Here is a 17454-nt window from a genome sequence, read left to right on the forward strand (position 1 = left end):
TACGGACAGTGCATGAAATAAAACAATCCACCTGCAAAAGAAGGCATTGTTGTCAACCTGTTCTTGTTTCAAATTTTCCACAATATTATTGTCAGGTTAGCACCAAGACAGGTAACATGAATCATTTAGGCAAACATTCTCAACCTTTCTGGGCTTATAACACCCTTACGAAGGGTGGAAACCTGTTTACTTACTCATTTAGTTGAAATATATGAACAAAAAACTAAATAAAGTATATAACCAAACTAATGTACTAGCCAACCATAAGGTGAGATCACAAAAAATGAATAAAACAGTCACCATTCATAAAATAGCTAGTATTGTTATTGTGAACCTTTGTGATTGGCTGATGTTTAGATCACAGGGGTAGACAACATATCATGCTTATCGTGCTCAATACCGAGCAGTCTGTTTTGCTTTGGGTTTTATTGTTCCAAACAATAGATCCGCATTGCTGCAGTCTCATTTCTAGAAAAAGGAAAAGAAAATGCTGTATTGTTCCCAAATGTTCGTAAACTGGTAATATATTTGAAACCCTCAACATTTCGCAACAGGAATGCACATAAGCTGTGAATCTCTGCATTAGAAAAGCAAGGATCTTCATCTAGCATTCAAGTGCATGCAAAGTAACACTTTTGATGAAGGGGGCCCACTGCATATTTTTGAAGTTAATTGTATTTTTCTCTCGCAGGCAACAAGCACAGGCGCAAGCACAAGCAAAGCAAACGGGACCTGTGAACGGGGACGAGTGTCACTTCTGGAGAACAACAGGCTGCTTGTTCGGACCAAATTGCAGATACAGACATATCAAAGAAAACAAGGGAATAGACAAGAAGCCTTGGCAAAAGGCTAGCTAACTGTTTTCCATGCATTTGCAGCCAGGATTCAGTGATTCACATTATCTGTATGAAAATTCATCCCACCTCCACCCCTTCCTCCCTCCTGAATATGAATTTGTGTACATAGCCAGTATCCAGCATAAATTATGCCTCAAGTGGTGTTTGCTCATTATTTTTGCTATAGTTGCACCTCTAGGTGTGTTAATTTTGTAATTGTGATTAATTATGAGATTTTTTTTTCCCAAAATCATATTGCCATGTCTATTGTGCATGACAAGATATGGTATATGAACTTTTTATATGAACTATTTTAATTTACAATTTATTATATTTATTCTGTTTATTACAGAGTGAAAATGTGTGTAACAATTTTGATCAAGCCATTTGTTTACGTGGAGCTCGTACTGTTGTGTTATGTTAGAATTTGTTGTTACAAATGGAGAAAGCCCAAGTGAAATTGTGAATGGGTGCATGCGCTACTTGACAAGAATGTAATGTGTGAAAAAAGACATTGTAATCTTTATTTTTTTATTGCATTTTGTTTGTTGATGTTTCTGTTGGTCTTTGGCTTGTTCACTTCAGCACATTATTTTACCTGTTGTCAGAGAGTCGAGTGAGAGATGGGTGAAACATGAGTGTCTGCAGAGGAATAGTTTGCATTGTCCTTTCTCATGGGTAGGACTCTTGGAAGCATACCCAACATTGTATTTGTGTATCAACGAATAAACAATTATTTACATTCTTATTTCCAAAAAAACATATATGTACACTTTGTTCGAACTAATTTGCAGATACAGACATATCAAAAAAAGGGGAATAGACAAGAAACCTTGGCAGAAGGCTAGCTAACTATTTTCCTCGAATTTCCAATTGTATTTGCAGCCAGAATTCAGTGATTCACATTATGTGTCTAAAAATTCATCCCACCTACATCCCTTCCCCCTCATGAATATGAATTTGTGTATATAGCCAGTATCCAACATAAATTTTGCCTGAAATGGTGTTTGCTCATTATTTTTTTTATTTTATCTATGTCTTCTCTTACCTATATATCTCGAGTTACGCGTAGTTCATACTATCGCACATTTAGAAAAAGCATTCTTAGTGGATGTTATCCTCTAAGCGTGCACTTTAAAAAAAAACTGTTTCTAAGGAGATTGTGCGAGCATATTTGTTATTTACTATGCTCAAAATGTTCACTTTATAGTGTGAAAAAATTGTTCCACAAAAATCTTAATAGCCAGTAATTATCAGTAGATATTACATGGAAACGTGGATGTAGTAATCCCTTCAGCAATTATGATAAGATGCGTAAAGAAAAAAAATGTTAATAATATAGCTGTAATATTGTTTAGATAATCAATTACGAATTGCATGTCCACTGAATAGATATGTAGCATTTGATTCAGAAATGTTGCAAGTGAATAACAGATTTGTGAATGTGGAAAAACCCTTGTCTGTCTTCAGTGGAAACAATTTTCTCTAATGTGGACCCTGTTGGTGAACAGTTCATACTACATGGCTGAAAGCATGTGTATCTTTCCATCCATACCAATTTTGTGCACCTGGTTTCCAATAAACATGAGTAATACATGTTTCAGATTGGGAACATAATTTATGCTGACTCTGTATTTGGAATGTTACTGTCACAAGTATGTTACTTTTTACTTTTATGGTTTCATTTTGATAGTAAGAAGCTAGCTAACACTAGCCTTCTTAAACCCGAAGGTTTATGACTCTAGTAACACAAGCCTTCCATATGTCCCTATCCAGAGCAGGGTCTATCCACTCTTTTCCATCTTTACCAATTTCCTTTAGGTCCATCTCAACGTTATCCCTCCATCTTCGTCTTGGCCTTCCTACTTGTCTCTTACCATCAGGTTTCCCAGCAAGAATCCAGTAAACTCTTCTTTCCTCTCCCATTTGTACCACATGTGTCTGCTCACCTACGTCGTCTTGATGTAATCATTCTAATAATATCTGGAGATGAATAGAAATTATGTAGTTCTAAATTATGTAACCTTCTCCACTTATCTGACTCAACCCTTTTAGGTCCAAATATTTTTCTAAGAATTTTATTGGAACACACGTTTTCTTCCACTTATTGATGGTTTTCTTTCAATTCATGAATCTTACATTGGAGAAAACAGTGAATGAAGAGGTGATGGACAATTTACCTACTTACCATTGCCTGAAAAACCATATGTTGAACATGTAAGTGACATTGTGATGTGCATAGTTTTGAACAAACCTTTTATTATTCTTTATGGTGATATTGTAGGCCTGCCCACTTGCTGTGTTTCCCTTACTCCCATCTCTGACTGCAGGTAAGATAATGTTCTGTGCTGGACATTCAATTGAAAATTAGTTAATATACTGTAAACATGCTTCAGTGGCAGTATGTCGGAACATATCTATACAGATGTGACAAATAAATACAGCAGCAAAGAGAAGCTAAGCAAAATTGAAACAAAATATCTTCACTTTGTCATAACACATACCATTGTTTGTTTTGCATTTTATTCATTCCGAAAGACAACACACGTGACCTTATTTGAGAATGCAAATATTGTATTACTGCACAAATTGTAAATATCCAGGGTAATTGCAAGAATGGCAACGTTGGTTGTTTGCTCCAGATACTCTTCGAGGTTAATATGAAATAGTAATGAACATTGCCTCGTTAGTTATTCATTTGGTATGCCAAAACAATTAATATCACCAGCATTTTTTTCTGGTCATGTTGCCCAATGCAATATATGTGTGAAGCACTTGCAGTTGAAAAAAAGGAACCTGGATATGTGTGTTCTGCTGTAGAAACTGTGCAAAAGTTTTCTGTTCACAACTGACATCTGTAGTAACAAATTCATCAAATCTGTAAATATCAGTTTGTAAATAAATTTTTAATGATTGAAAATTATTAATTGCAAAGATGTAGTTTTTAATTTTAAGGAGTGAAAAGTGACACACAGTTGATTGCACACCAGGCCATAGAGAGAATAAGAGAAGGACTTCAACATATAATTGTTCATGTGTACAATGATTCCCCCTATAAATATACAGTAACAACTGTCAAATCTGAAAACAAAAAGAATGGAAGGTGTGAGTTGCTTCATGCTTGAATAAAGTTAACTACCGTGCACCACGAAGTAAGACCGTATGCCAACATTTAGACCCACAGCTGTATGCTGACCTTGGCACTGGGTGCCTCAGTGCTTCAGTATCCAGTTAGCTGGTGTCCAGTTTGCATGTGTTTGTGAAGTGTTAAGGTGTTATCAAGTATTTTAGATTGTTTTGTTTTAGTTTGCGTTTTATTGCTGCTTTTCTGCAGTCTAATAATGCCACGCTATCCGTACAATTTAAAACAATGATTTTTTATGTATGACACTTACATCAGTATGAATTCTTGTAGGGAAGTTAGAATGCATTTTACAGCAGAATTCCCAGATGTTACTGTTTTACACAGAGACAGTGTTCAGATACTTGTGAACAAATTTAGGGAAACAGGGTTTCTTCTTTAACCTTTAGTAGCCCAAGGCCATTTTCACAGGTAACCAACCCCTTGCTGCCCAAGCCGATTTTGAGCAAAATGCAGAGTTTCAATTAAATGAGTGTAGATCGGAGGCTAATTGCCCTAGAGAGATGAATGATATACCGTTGTACGCAGAATGAACCAGAGATTCAGACTATCTAAAATTTATGCAAATTCGGCATATAAATTTTGGGGGAAGGGGAGAACCCCCAAATTGAGTGGTCAGCATTCAAGCTTCAAAATGCAGTGTTACCTTGAAATGGCTGTAGCTCAGAGGCTAATTGCCCTAGAGAGATGAATGATATACTGTTGTACGTGGAATGAATCTCAGATTCAGAAGGTATAAAATTTATGCACATTAGGCATATGTGTGGAGGGGGAGGAGGAACCCCCAAAAAAACATTTTTTAAAAAAAATTGGAGTTTTACCCCGCCCCCCCTGAAAAAAGGATGGAAAACATTCCTTTTGACCTCGGGTACCGATAAACAAACTTCCTTCGAATGCAGTTTCCAGGGGTGAGGGAAACTCATTGCTTTAGAACAACAAAGCCGGCCTTCCTTTGTCAGCAAAATTTTTCCCTTGGAAAAAGATGCAAAAAAGAAGTCTTCTTTTCCCCGCCATTTTCATGAAAAAAAAACGTGCAACAATCATTTCTGTTAAATGCATGTGTTAACAACATATGAAAAAAGAAAATCTGAATTCTAGCTAAAAATAGTGAAGTTATAACGTAAAAACTACAACCTTGACAAAGCATCTCGATCGTGCACCCAAGGGTTACCTAAGAGCATCTCGATGAAGACGATCTGGCACCTAAAGGTTAATGCTCAACCTGCTCTTGGAATACCCTGAATAATTTACCACTAAATTCACAAGCTGAATAATGTCCCATCCTCTAACTTTAATGCTCAGTACACCCTTGAAATACTTAAACATTTTATGATTGAATATCAATATGCAAATGACTGATATTATCTCTCTCAATCGTTAATGCTCATTCCACCCTTGGAATACCCTCGGCAATTAATTGATCTAAAAAAGCTGGATATTTACACCCTAACTTTAGTGCTCAATCCTCTTAATCAATCACTCCAATATTTACATGATCAGTCGAATATAAACCAGAATTTGTTCCATATAGCTGCATGTCGTACCTTATGGTATGGGGATCGAATCGTGGTAGGCGTAGCTCAAACTAACTCGCTTAGCTGTTGAGGGCTCCACTGGCACAGTAGGAGAGGTACATAAGTAACAAGAGTGACAACACTACACTTGGGTTTTAGACTCAAGACAGAATCGGCAGGTGCATGATTAGATAATAGAATTACCTGTCTCGTTGCAGATGAGTAGAGGAAAGCTCCGCCACTGTCTGTTCCTTCTAACACTCATGGACTACCTTCTCTCCTAATTGCTACTCCCAGACTTCCACTTACTACCCCCAGGACTGGATTCCCTTTGTCCCCCTGACCACAAATCACTCCATTACCTCCAGTCATTCAACTGTCACCTCCCCTCAGTCCCCCTCTCTCTCTCTCTCTCTCTCTCTCTCTCTCTCTCTTCTCCTCTCATAATCCGGTGACTCGACTCTAGCTTGAGGAATGCCTTGATTTACACATTCCTTGTATTTCCTGTGGATCTGCTCGAGACTTTGAGTTACTTTGTTTTTTTTTCCCCTTTGACGAAAAATTCCTTTGAATTTTGTACTATTATGTCACATGCTGACTCTGTGCCAGAGAGATTTTCTTTATTACCCCTTGATAAAGTGCACAATAAAACACACAAACATATGCCATCACCAAAAGAATAAAAGTTGAAAAATAATTCGATGTAAAATCATACGAGGGATAATCAAATGAAAACCGCAATTAATTTTTTCCCACTATTTTAATGCAGGGATAATGTTTGATTGTACATTATTTTCTATATAGTCCCCTCCCAGTTCAATGCATTTACGCCATCGGATAGGTAGTGCTTCGATACCGCGTGAGAAAAATTCTTTCGGTTGACTGTGTAGCCACTCTTGTACCGCCGATTTGACATCTTCATCAGACTTGAACCTCTGCCCTCCAAGGTGCTTCTTTAATGGACCAAAGATGTGGAAATCAGATGGTGTTAAATCTGGTGAGTATGGTGGATGTGGTAGGCACTTGAAGCGTAGGTCGTCGATGGTTTTCATGGTTGCATGAGCAGAATGAGGACGTTGAAGCAAAACACCTGCACTCAGCAATCCCTTTTGCTTTGTTCGTATCGCTGGTCTCAAATGGTTCTTGAGAAGGTCGGTGTAGGTGGCACTAGTCACTGTCGTACGTGTGGGCATGTAGTGTTCCAGAATAAGACCATTCTTATCCCAGAATAAAGTCAACATGACTTTCCCTGCAGAGGACTGACTGCGAAACTTCTTTGGTTTCGGCGAAGACGAATGTCACCATTCTTTACTTGCACGTTTCGTCTCCGGTTGAAAATGGTGTACCCAACTTTCATCCCCGGTGACAATGTGAGCTAGAAAATCCTCACCCTCCTCTTCATAACGCCTCAGCAGCTCTTGACATCCGTCAACTCGATGGACTTTCAGTTCCTGCATCAGCTGTCGAGGAACCCACCTGGCGGACACTTTTCTGTAGCGGAGTTCGTCATGCACTATGTGTTGTACTGAACCGAAGCTCATATTCAGCAAGGAAGCAATTTCAGCCAGGGTGACATGCTGATTTTCCTGAATAAGCCGATCTGCTGTGGCTATGGACTCCTCTGTCACAAGTCGCTCAGCCTGACCCGGACGGGGAACATCAGTCAATAAAGTCATACCTTCTGCGAATTTCTTGCACCAATCGTAGACTTGCCGCTGTGACAGACAGGCATCCCCATACTTCGTCTGCATACTCCGATGAATATCGACTGGTTTCACACCTTCACTCCATAAAAATCGAATAACTCCACGCTGTTCCTGCTTGGTGCAACTGCGTAGTGGTGCCACCATCTTGAATCAGCTGTTACTCACATCCAACCCCACCTACCGGCATTGCTTTGTACTACCAGCTCGGAAAGACGTCAAGGACTGTGTCTGCAAATTTCCAAACACAGAGAAAGAAAAAAGATTTTTAATGGCACTTTTGCGGTTTTCATTTGATTCTCCCTCGTAAGTCCAAAATCAAAACACTAGTGGTCATGACAGATGTGAACCTATGCTTATGCAATTCCAAAGTAAACAAAACACAGCTGTCTGAAAATCACTTGACGATTGCACATTCCACGTGCACCTGGTTTTGTTTAATGTTTACACACGCAATGCTCTGGTGGGTACGCTCACACTTAGTATGGCACTGTGTGGGATGTCAAAGCAACGCCACGAGATGCACTTCAGAACCACAGAAGGATGATTGTTCGAAGATAAGCGAACTTAGTAATGAATGACATGTATTTACGTCATACTGGAAGTAAGGCACTGCATCACAAGCAATATTCATGTATATGAACATTAAAACTCTCACTAGAATCACACTTGGGAGAATATATGTAGTATAGATATGATATAAATCTTCACAGTCTCTTTGATATATATATATATATATATATATATATATATATACACACACACACACACAGGCACGTATCCAGAGGGGGGCTTAGGGGCTCGAGCCCCCCCCCCCCCAAGTTTTAGGGTTACACTAGATAAAATGAGGTTTTCGGTTTCATGTGGTTTGAAATAAAATAATGTGACAATAATTTTATGAGAGAAATAATTATCGAGGCAAGATGGAGAATGTTCCGTAACCCTGTTATTGTTAATAGCACATATCCAAGGTGGGGATGAGGTGGCTCGAGGCCCCCCCCCCCTCAGGAAATTTTTAATTTACACTAGATAAAATTAGATTTTTGGCATCTTGTATAATGTGATTTATAAATCTGAGAGAAATAATTATCGAGACAAGACGGAGACTGTCCTATAACCCTATTATTGTTAATAGCACGTATCCAAGGTGGGAGTCAAGAGGCTCGAGCCCTCCCCTTCAGGAATTTTTTCTGTTTACACTAGATAAAATTAGGATTTTAGCTTCTTGAATAATGTGATGATAATTTGAGAGAAATAATTATCGAGACAAGACGGAGAATGTTCTATAACCCTGTTATTGTTAATAGCACATATCCAAGGTGGAGTTGAGGTGGCACGAGCTCCCCAGGATTTTTTTTATTTTTCACTAGATAAAATTAGGTTTTTGGCTTTTTGAAAAATGTGACGATGATTTAAGGAGGTAGACAATTATCGAGGCAAGACGGAGGATGTTCTATAACCCTGTTGTTGATAATATTGCTCGTAAACTTTTCTTGCGCTTTCGGTGTTGTCACAGCGCACTCGAGCACTATGTAGAAGCTTGTCAGCATTTGGAAGCTGCACAACAAAGGTAGCACCACACGTAGGGCGATTCGTTGTAATTTCTAATCTCTGGAAGGCGGGAGAGGGTACGTTCTTGAATGAGAGAAGGAGTCAACTACTGGCAATATTAACGAATCGTTTTATCAGCGGAACGTTCTAGAATACAATGTATAATGAGGATATAAATACGCGGATTCAATTTTTCGGTTGATCTTACAAAGAATCCGTTAATGGGATTTCAGAGGTAAGTGTGACAATTCATACAGTCGAATAGTGATCAGTCTGCGTCCTCTGGTTGCTTTATAAGATATAGTGATTCGAAAATGAAGACATTGACGACAGCAGAACTTCCGGGGCCTCAGTGTAGTGCTAGCACGGTTCGAGGGCCGAAGAGATCAAGCCCCCCCCCCCCTCTCTTTCTCTCTCTCTCTGCATAGATCAACTGAAAATCAAAGTTTTGAGTGATGATTTAGTTTTGCCAGAACTAAATTTCGTATATACAGTCCGAGAATTTCATGGTATAATTTAATTTTTGTTTAAGCCTACTGGGTTCAAAATACATTGAAACACTTAACTACCATAAAGAGACAACCGAAAATTTTATATGTCTAGAAGATGTTGCATTTGTAGACATTTTAGGCGGAAATTGTATTCTCTACCAGGACCCGAATCAGGGCTCTACCAACCAAGCCACCTAGCCATCCTTGACTTCGACCAATTTTTCGTTAAAATGTCTACATAGTACATGTCCTGTGTATATCAAATCGTAAGGTGTTGCCTGTATAGTGAACAAGCACAGAAAATATAGGAGAGAGAAGAAAACTGAGAAGCATTCTTTCCCACTGGTTGAGGAGATTTTTTTTTCTGTGGTCAACAAGAGCTACTACTTCGAGGTGACAATGACAGTGGCCTAATATGGGAGATTTCACACCGTGTCGCCTGAGGATTTCACAAGTCGAAATTAGGTTTGTGCGGCCTTTTGTGTCGCTACGGTGTGAAACGTTGCTGCTGATTGGCCCATTCCAATCGACATGTATCGCCTGTCCCTTCGGTCTGAAACCTTCCTAAGTCTTGAAAATCCATGTCACAAGGATGGAAAATTAGGGCCTTGTTAAGGTTAGGTGTGAAGGCAGGCAGACGACAGCACCCCTAAAGGATCATATCCAAAATTGCAGGAAGAACGCATCTTACTTCAATCTCCAATACGGAATGATAAAAACTTCTGGTGAGTTGATTTAAAAAATGTGTCCGAGATAAAGAGTGGCCTGCTCAGGTTTTTCGGAAGGGAGAGGGGTTACGCATACTATTGTTGGTGGTCAGTCCTGATTTTGCCAATTTTTTTCCTGTCTTTGACGTTCTTTTTTTAAAGAAAAGGAATACTGGATCAAATGGGGTTATGACCTCACCAACCCTCCCTTGGACACGTCACTGGAGATAAATGAATAAGCATTTGATCATACTGGGAGACGAAACATTATATGTGTTGGGAACGGAAGGTTTTTCGCTGTGCATTAATTGTTTCGTGATCCAGCTGTATTCGAGAATACTTCCTTTGTTTCGTGCCGATATATGACAAGACAGCGGAAGCTGTGACAGGCATTTTTGAACACTTGTGAGTGCTAAGGCCTGAATCTGAACAATTTGGTGGGTTTCGGCTTTTATAAGAGCTGCAAACATGGGAGGACAAGACACGTTAGTGTTGCTCAGGCTCAAATCAGAGAGAAATATTCGAGAGCTGTCTGCGTTTGCAGCCCACAATTTGAATCTCGCGTTGTCGAGTGGATTGTCCATCCCGTGCATGTGTAACAGCTTCGTAAAAACACTCAAAGACACCATAGATGTTTTTATGCCTGATGAGAAGAAATGGACAAACACACATACTGAGATGGTTCTCGCACACAATGTTAATGCATGGAAACAGAGGAGTCGAGTGGTAAAAAATGTTCCGATTTCACGTTCTGATTAAAATGACAGCCTACAGTGGCGATGATTTAAGGGATAGTTGCTCCCCATTTTTTTGCCTCAACATTATGGCCTCTTAATGTTAAGCCTTGTTTACCAAGAGAAAGTTAAATTTCCTTGCACCCTCTCACCCCCCCCCCCCTCGTTTTTGAACCAAATTGCCACCACTGGTCTTAAACAATACAATGGTGAGGTTCTTACTATACCCCTTAATAAAATGGTGTTGAGCCCCTCCCCGAAAGGAATTCCTGGATAGGTGCCTGTATATATATATAAATATGTGACAATTAGGGAGCGGAAGTTGATTACCTAAAAAATGTAGGTATATGACCTATAGAATGTCCTAAAAATGGGAAAAAATGCAAAAAATTACCATTAAATTTGTTAGTTTCAGGTTAAAAATTGAAATGAAAAGGAAATTAAACAAAATGCAATCTTGCTTTAAAAAATAAAGGCACCAAATGATACCGCATGCACATTCAATTAAAATATGCAACGAGGATTTTCAATGGAAAAATCTTCTTTTAAATCTGAGTTTGCTCCAGATGGACACCTAGTAGTTTCCCCCCGACATAACAAAGACTGTCACCAGTTCAGCATTTATTTTGCTCGTAAATTGCAATCCTGCGCGATATATATAGGCCTATGTTCACCTTGGTGAAAAGACTCAAGAATATTACCAAAATGAAAGAAGTGACAAAATATAACGAAACAATACACCGAATATTGCGAAAAATGCCGAAAATCGTGGAAAATGACCTAAAACCTGAAAATTGGCAAAAAATGCACTTTAAAATTTCCTTTTTTGGGGTTCTAGACAAAGTATAATATTGTGTATATTTAATGGGCATCGTGTCCGAGATGTCAGAAAAAAGATGGCTTTTCATCAACTTCCGCTCTCTAGTGATAATACAAAATCTGAGTTCTTGTAATGATGTACACAAAACCAACACCGTCCATTATTTTCACTGATAGTTCCATGAAGAATTCACAAAAAACACGTTGAAATTTTTATGCAACCACTAGGGGCAGTGGCGCAGGAAGGGTGGGGGGTACAGGGGTACATTGTACCCCTAAATTTTTGAAGGAGGTTACTGTACCCCTCTAAATCCGTAAATCGAGTTGTACCCCCCCCTTTTGGTAATTTGACAGCAGACGCAAGGTGCTACTGTTAAAAGAACCTATTTTCAGTTCGCCCAATAAAAAAGTATATATTGTTTATAACTTATAAACATTATCTTCCATTCTAAACTTATTCTACCTACTATTGAGCGACCACAAGGAAAAACCTTGGACGAAAAGTCTCCGCGCACCTTTCCCTTCTTCCGTTCAGCTCGGGCCATAAGGAAGCATGGTCCACTCTCCCCCTCCCCTCCTCGCGGAAGTACGGTGCACAGGAGTCGCGGGTCTGCGAAGGTTGTTTTGCTTGTGGTTCCATTATGCATTGTGGTTGCTACTAGTTAGTTCATTGACCTAAGTTCTTGGAAACCTCTTTAAAGAGATGAAAATTGTTTAAAATGTGTGTGGAACGATTAAATCAGATTTGCTCTCAGAAAATCACGCTGCAGACGAATGCTCCTTTGCATAAGGGGGGAGGTACACTTTTCTAAAGAAATGGTCGCGTCGATTCGAAGATAAGATACAAATCTTCATCAGAAGGGTATATGACTGATCCCATTTTCTTTGAATATTTAAAATGGAATTTTCCAAAACGAAATACTTACACGAACGAGACGAGATACTACAGACCAACTTGGAAGGGAGGGGGGATTACAATGTACTGCTGTACCTCACCCATCATTTTCATAACTTTGTAAGGTGGTGTTCGGAAAACTATACTTAAACCTAAATATTAACAAATTTTGAAAATTGAGTCCCGATTAGCCTATCTGAGCATGAAGTGAATCTAGAATAAGTTTTAATGACTTCCGAGTGGAATCCGAAACAAAAATTAACACAAACAAGAACGAGAAGGACCTTGCCACACAGGAGACGAGATGAGGCTGTGACAATTTTCGACTCATCGCATCGCGATATAATTCCTAGGTGAAATGAAATTCTTCCTAGACATTTAAACAAGGTGCAATTAGCGATATTATCGGCGGGGGATTATTTTTACCTATGTATTAGATATACTTATAATTGGACATTAATTGCTCAAAATCTAATTTCGGTATCGAATGCAACACAAACACAACGCCATTTTAAGTTAAACCCTAAAGTCAATCTGTAAGAAAATTACGTTAGTCAGATGAATGCACGAGATAAATGAAACTCACTGCAGGTTCTATTGGTAGATTTTGGATTGGATTCGCAAGGTCTTTGAGTGATATGAGAGGGTTTGATTGATTTATTTGGTTTATTTTACTTCGCATTTCTTCCACTTTTGGCTAATCGCAACGATGAGAATGGGCGATGATATCAAGAAATGGATGAACACTCGCATGCCCAACCTGGGACCTCTGGCGTCAAAGCGCAGCGCACTAAGCTAACCCCTCCGCCACGGAGGCCGGCGAGGTGGGAATGTGCTTTGGATTTTCTTTGTAGATGCGAAAATCTTTGACTGTGACGCGCACATGCTTTTGCTTACATTAAAGTTTACCTTTTCACATAAACGAGAAATTGACATGTCACCCTAAAACACACGCATGTATCTGCATTTAATACCACTACATACGAAAGGAAACCTTGGGCGGTTCATCATATTGTCCACCAAAGATTGAAAAAAAAATATGGAGCGTATGCCTTTCCTTGCTTTCTCTGACATCTGCAGGATTTCCGTTTTGTATATGTAATGATAGTACTTTCAGTGCTTAAAGAGTGTCATTAGGTACAGCTAGTTATATAACAAATAAATGCTTTGTCAAATGTTTCACAAATATTTCAAAGTTAAAACTTCTTACGAGTTGGTCGGGAACCATCTCAACTAAGTTTTTTTATTATTTTTTAATTTTTTTTTTATTTTTTAATACAACACCCTACAGATGTCTGAGTAAATATCAAATACATGGCTTCTAAAATACATTGGATGTGGTTCACATCTGCCATAAATTGTTTAAAGATATGTTTATGCGTAGCTATGGAAATTTAAAATTAGAATGAACTGAACTGAAGTGGAACTCTATAAGTGGCTCAATATCCTCCTCATCCCCTTTAATCTCAACCTGCATTAAAATGAATAGATGTATCTTTGTTCGCAATTTTCACATTTCGAACTCCTAATTTTCCGTTCCGTTAAATTCAAATAAGGCCAGAACGAAGTCCAGAGCTTTATATGTTTCAGAATTATTATCTGGTTTTAAAATCTGTTTTTAAAAAAACATAAATTCTAAGAAAAACAAAGAAAAAATAGTTATGCAAATTTTGCATTAAGTAACAGGACATTCGTGTGTGCTGTTCTAAAATAGAATGGTTATTTCCGCTGAACTTATTGGAAGGCAAGGAATTTGGCTCATACGGCTTTGAAGAGTTCCAAAAGATTTATGCACACAACTAATGATAAAATATTAATCAGAAACTTTACTTTTCGTTAATTGGATCTAACTCCTTGTCTGTTATTCAATAAATATTCAATTATTTTTCTATTTGAAATTAAATTCCTTGCCAGGGCAGTTGTTTTTATGCAAATCTTGGCGATCTTAACTACACGTAAGCTAGATAATGAATATATGCTTTTATATCTCTATTCTCTTACTATCTTTTACCTATTCGTGTAATAACAACGATACAATATTGATTAACTTACATATTTAATTAATATTTTAATTAATTTAAATATAATTATTATAATTAGGTTGGCCCCCGGAAATGTATTTCTAGATGCAGTAGTATGTGTGTTTATATATATGTGAGACTGAATTTTGTACCCCCCAAATGAAAAACGTTCCTGCGCTCAGGCGGTAACGCGTCTGACTACCATGCTCAAGGTCCCAGGTTCGATCCCCGGCCGGCTCAAATCCGGGAACTTTTCTAACGTTGGAAGCGGCCCCGGCGCCCATGACATGGGTACAGTGGGATCCATGAGTATTACCGTGCAAATTGTCCATCGCCATGTTCGGGCACTTTATTTAACCCAATAAGAGCTTCAAGAATTCAAAGAGAACTCAAAACAAACTCCTGACAACTTCTGCACCAACATGCATAAAAATCCATCGCTTAAAAACACATAGGATGTAAGAGAAAAATTAATGAAAATAGTCATGGACAATTTGCAAGGTAATACTCATGGATCCCACTACCTGGGGGAAACCCTGGGGGCTGGGGGATAAAGGCGGTCAGGGGCGTGATGTTGATCACATCACCCCCACTCATGACCGGATCAAGAAAGTGTGGGGCGTTACCCCCACACCCCCTATACGCCTTCATGGCGTGGTGCTAAGCACAGGGGAGCACTTTACCTTTTTTTTACCTTCGGGTGTATGTGTCCGAGCTGGGTTGAGTAGCTGTTTGGATTAGATTAGGTAGCTGGGCTGTTGTTGGATGTGCTCTCTGTAGACATCCATCCGTTGGAGGCCTCTGTGAAAATCTCCTTAGACTTATGAGATTTGTGGTGCAATCGAGACAATATAGATGGTAAAATTTGAGTAGGTTTGGGTGGAAAGAGGAATAGGAAGGAGTTACCAAACTTAGTCTTGACATTTAATACCAAATCTTGTTATAAGCTACTTAAAATTTATGCCATTCTCAATGCTAAATATAATGAATGTGATAATTACCTCAATATGGAATATAATCTTTCAATAAATTCCCAATGATGACGAAAATTTGAACTAATATCTGAGATGGATAATACACATTTATTACTAAATAATGATGCATGGGTTATTTGTAAAGCTGAAGAGATGATAGCAAGATGATGTAAAATAACTTTTAAATTTAATATATCCTCTTCAGTTGTTAATATTTCTGTATTGAATTTAAGTGATTGATGTGATTTAATAATAATAGTCGCAATTAGCCAAGGAGTCTCGTTTCTATTTAAGGTAAATGCAATCGTAAGAAATTGCGTAGTGTAATATGTTTAACTGCTGTGTACACTTGTACAACTCCGTATGCTTATTGCGTTTATTACTACTGACATTTATTGTAAGGGCCTAAGTTTCGAATCCAAAATTACAATCGCTGGCTCAGGGTTCGAAGTCCTTTTCTAGTTCTGAGAACTGGCGGTTCGACAGAGAGCCCTCTGGGACGAGGCTAGCTCCTTTCAAAGTTACAACTTGGTCGGCATTCCCCCCTCCCCCTGCCATGTACGGCTTACAGAGGAGTCTGAAGGTTGTAATACGATGTCGCAAACGCATAGCCTGATATCTTTTGTGTAGAATGTCAAATATCAGCACAATTTTACTTCGCCTACACGTCGGCGTTGTAAGAAGAAAGAATTCCCAACGTTCTGGAGTATCATTGCGACAGGGAACGGATGGAGGGAGGGGGGGGGGTGATACTACGTTGCATATTCTATATTCTACCGGCTGCCTTAGTGCGGGGGGGATTTGAGTTGACGTTTCAAGTTGCTCCAACTGAGTCCTGATCGTTGGAAGAAAAAAACCAGCTTGAACTTTTGCTCTCTACCTACTGGAGAAAATTCTCGCTTTCGTCGCGGCGATGATGAGAAAAAAGCACTTGAATCATGTCGTCATAAAGCAAACAGACGTGTAATTGAACCAAATGTACTTGTACTTTCCTTCTCGTAAAGTTTGTTGACTGTTGTGACAGTAAATTTAACCTAATTACCACATAGGATGTAAGAGAAAAATTAATGAAAATAGTCATGGACAATTTGCACGGTAGAGTCAGATTATTTTCATAACTCCAGCTGACCCCGCGAGTCCAGTTAGTGAGCCTACCGACAGTCCAGAGCGGGTGCAACAGGGATAGCGATAGGTGCTGGGTATAGATGACTCCAGCGGCTCGTTTATTGATTGGCTGCTCCGGGACCTATGACTACCTCCAAAGCTGCCAATGTAAAATAGGTAACCAGAGATGTTATGAAAGTAATCTCACTCTAATACTCACGGATCCCACTGTAACAGGTTTTGTACGTACAGGTGCGGTCGGTGTGAAACAATAAACCCAGCGTACCCCGATGAGAAGGGGCCAGAGAGCAGCCTAATTTTAAATCTCTTCTTTTCCACCTGCAACTACACACCACGGATGCAAGGACTCCGAACCAGGGGGGTAGGTTGAGCCTTCTAAAAGTTGAAGGTGGAAAAAATTCGAGACGACGCGGTGGTTTAGTGGGTAGGGCGCCTGGCTGCCACGCGGGGACCCGGTTTCGATTTCCGAGGTGGATGATCTAAGGTCGGAATTTTTCCAGCCTTGTTTCCGCATAAAGCGGCTCCGGGACTAGGGTCACAGACAAGTTGATTTGGCTGATCGGAACTGGACCTACAGTTTATAAAGTGGAATCCGCACCACTATGTGCCTCCAACGGGTATCGAACCCGGGACCCCTTAATTACAAGGCGACAACGCTACCACTGCGCCATCGGGGAGGCCCCCATCTTGGACAAATATCGTTTTCGCCAGAAGTGGTCGATAGGGGATTTCTGAAATAAACGATTCATTTAAAAGTGTCCATTTCACTTCTTTTGGATAAGATAATGTGAGGATCACCTGTTTTCCAAGAATAATGCCCTTGGTGATTTTCATAATGGATAATAGCATGAATAATGTTAGCCCCAGTTGCCCCCCCCCTCCAAGTGCAGGGACGACACTGCGCCTCAGTGGCGACTCGTGGCTTTTTTGAAGTGTAGGAAG

The 17454-nt window shown here is 39.3% G+C and overlaps 1 protein-coding gene across 5 annotated transcripts in view; it reads left to right on the forward strand.

Annotated features, from left to right (window-relative positions):
- Positions 1 to 3822, forward strand: part of LOC145981241 (uncharacterized) — a 44488-nt gene extending 40666 nt beyond the window's left edge. For 2 of the 5 annotated variants that reach the window (XM_083114390.1, XM_083114393.1), the window contains exon 12: positions 692 to 3821. In XM_083114390.1, the coding sequence (XP_082970516.1) occupies positions 692 to 857 (166 nt within the window). In that variant the 3' untranslated portion in view covers positions 858 to 3821. Of the gene's footprint in view, positions 1 to 691 lie in introns of all 5 variants that reach the window. The other 3 variants (XR_014440941.1, XM_083114392.1, XM_083114391.1) reach the window with 3 other exon arrangements.
- The last annotated feature ends 13632 nt before the right edge of the window (positions 3823 to 17454 follow it).

Source organism: Lepisma saccharinum, chromosome 29, assembly GCF_977018435.1.
Source record: "Lepisma saccharinum chromosome 29, izLepSacc3.1, whole genome shotgun sequence".
Taxonomy (NCBI): Eukaryota; Metazoa; Arthropoda; class Insecta; order Zygentoma; family Lepismatidae; genus Lepisma; species Lepisma saccharinum.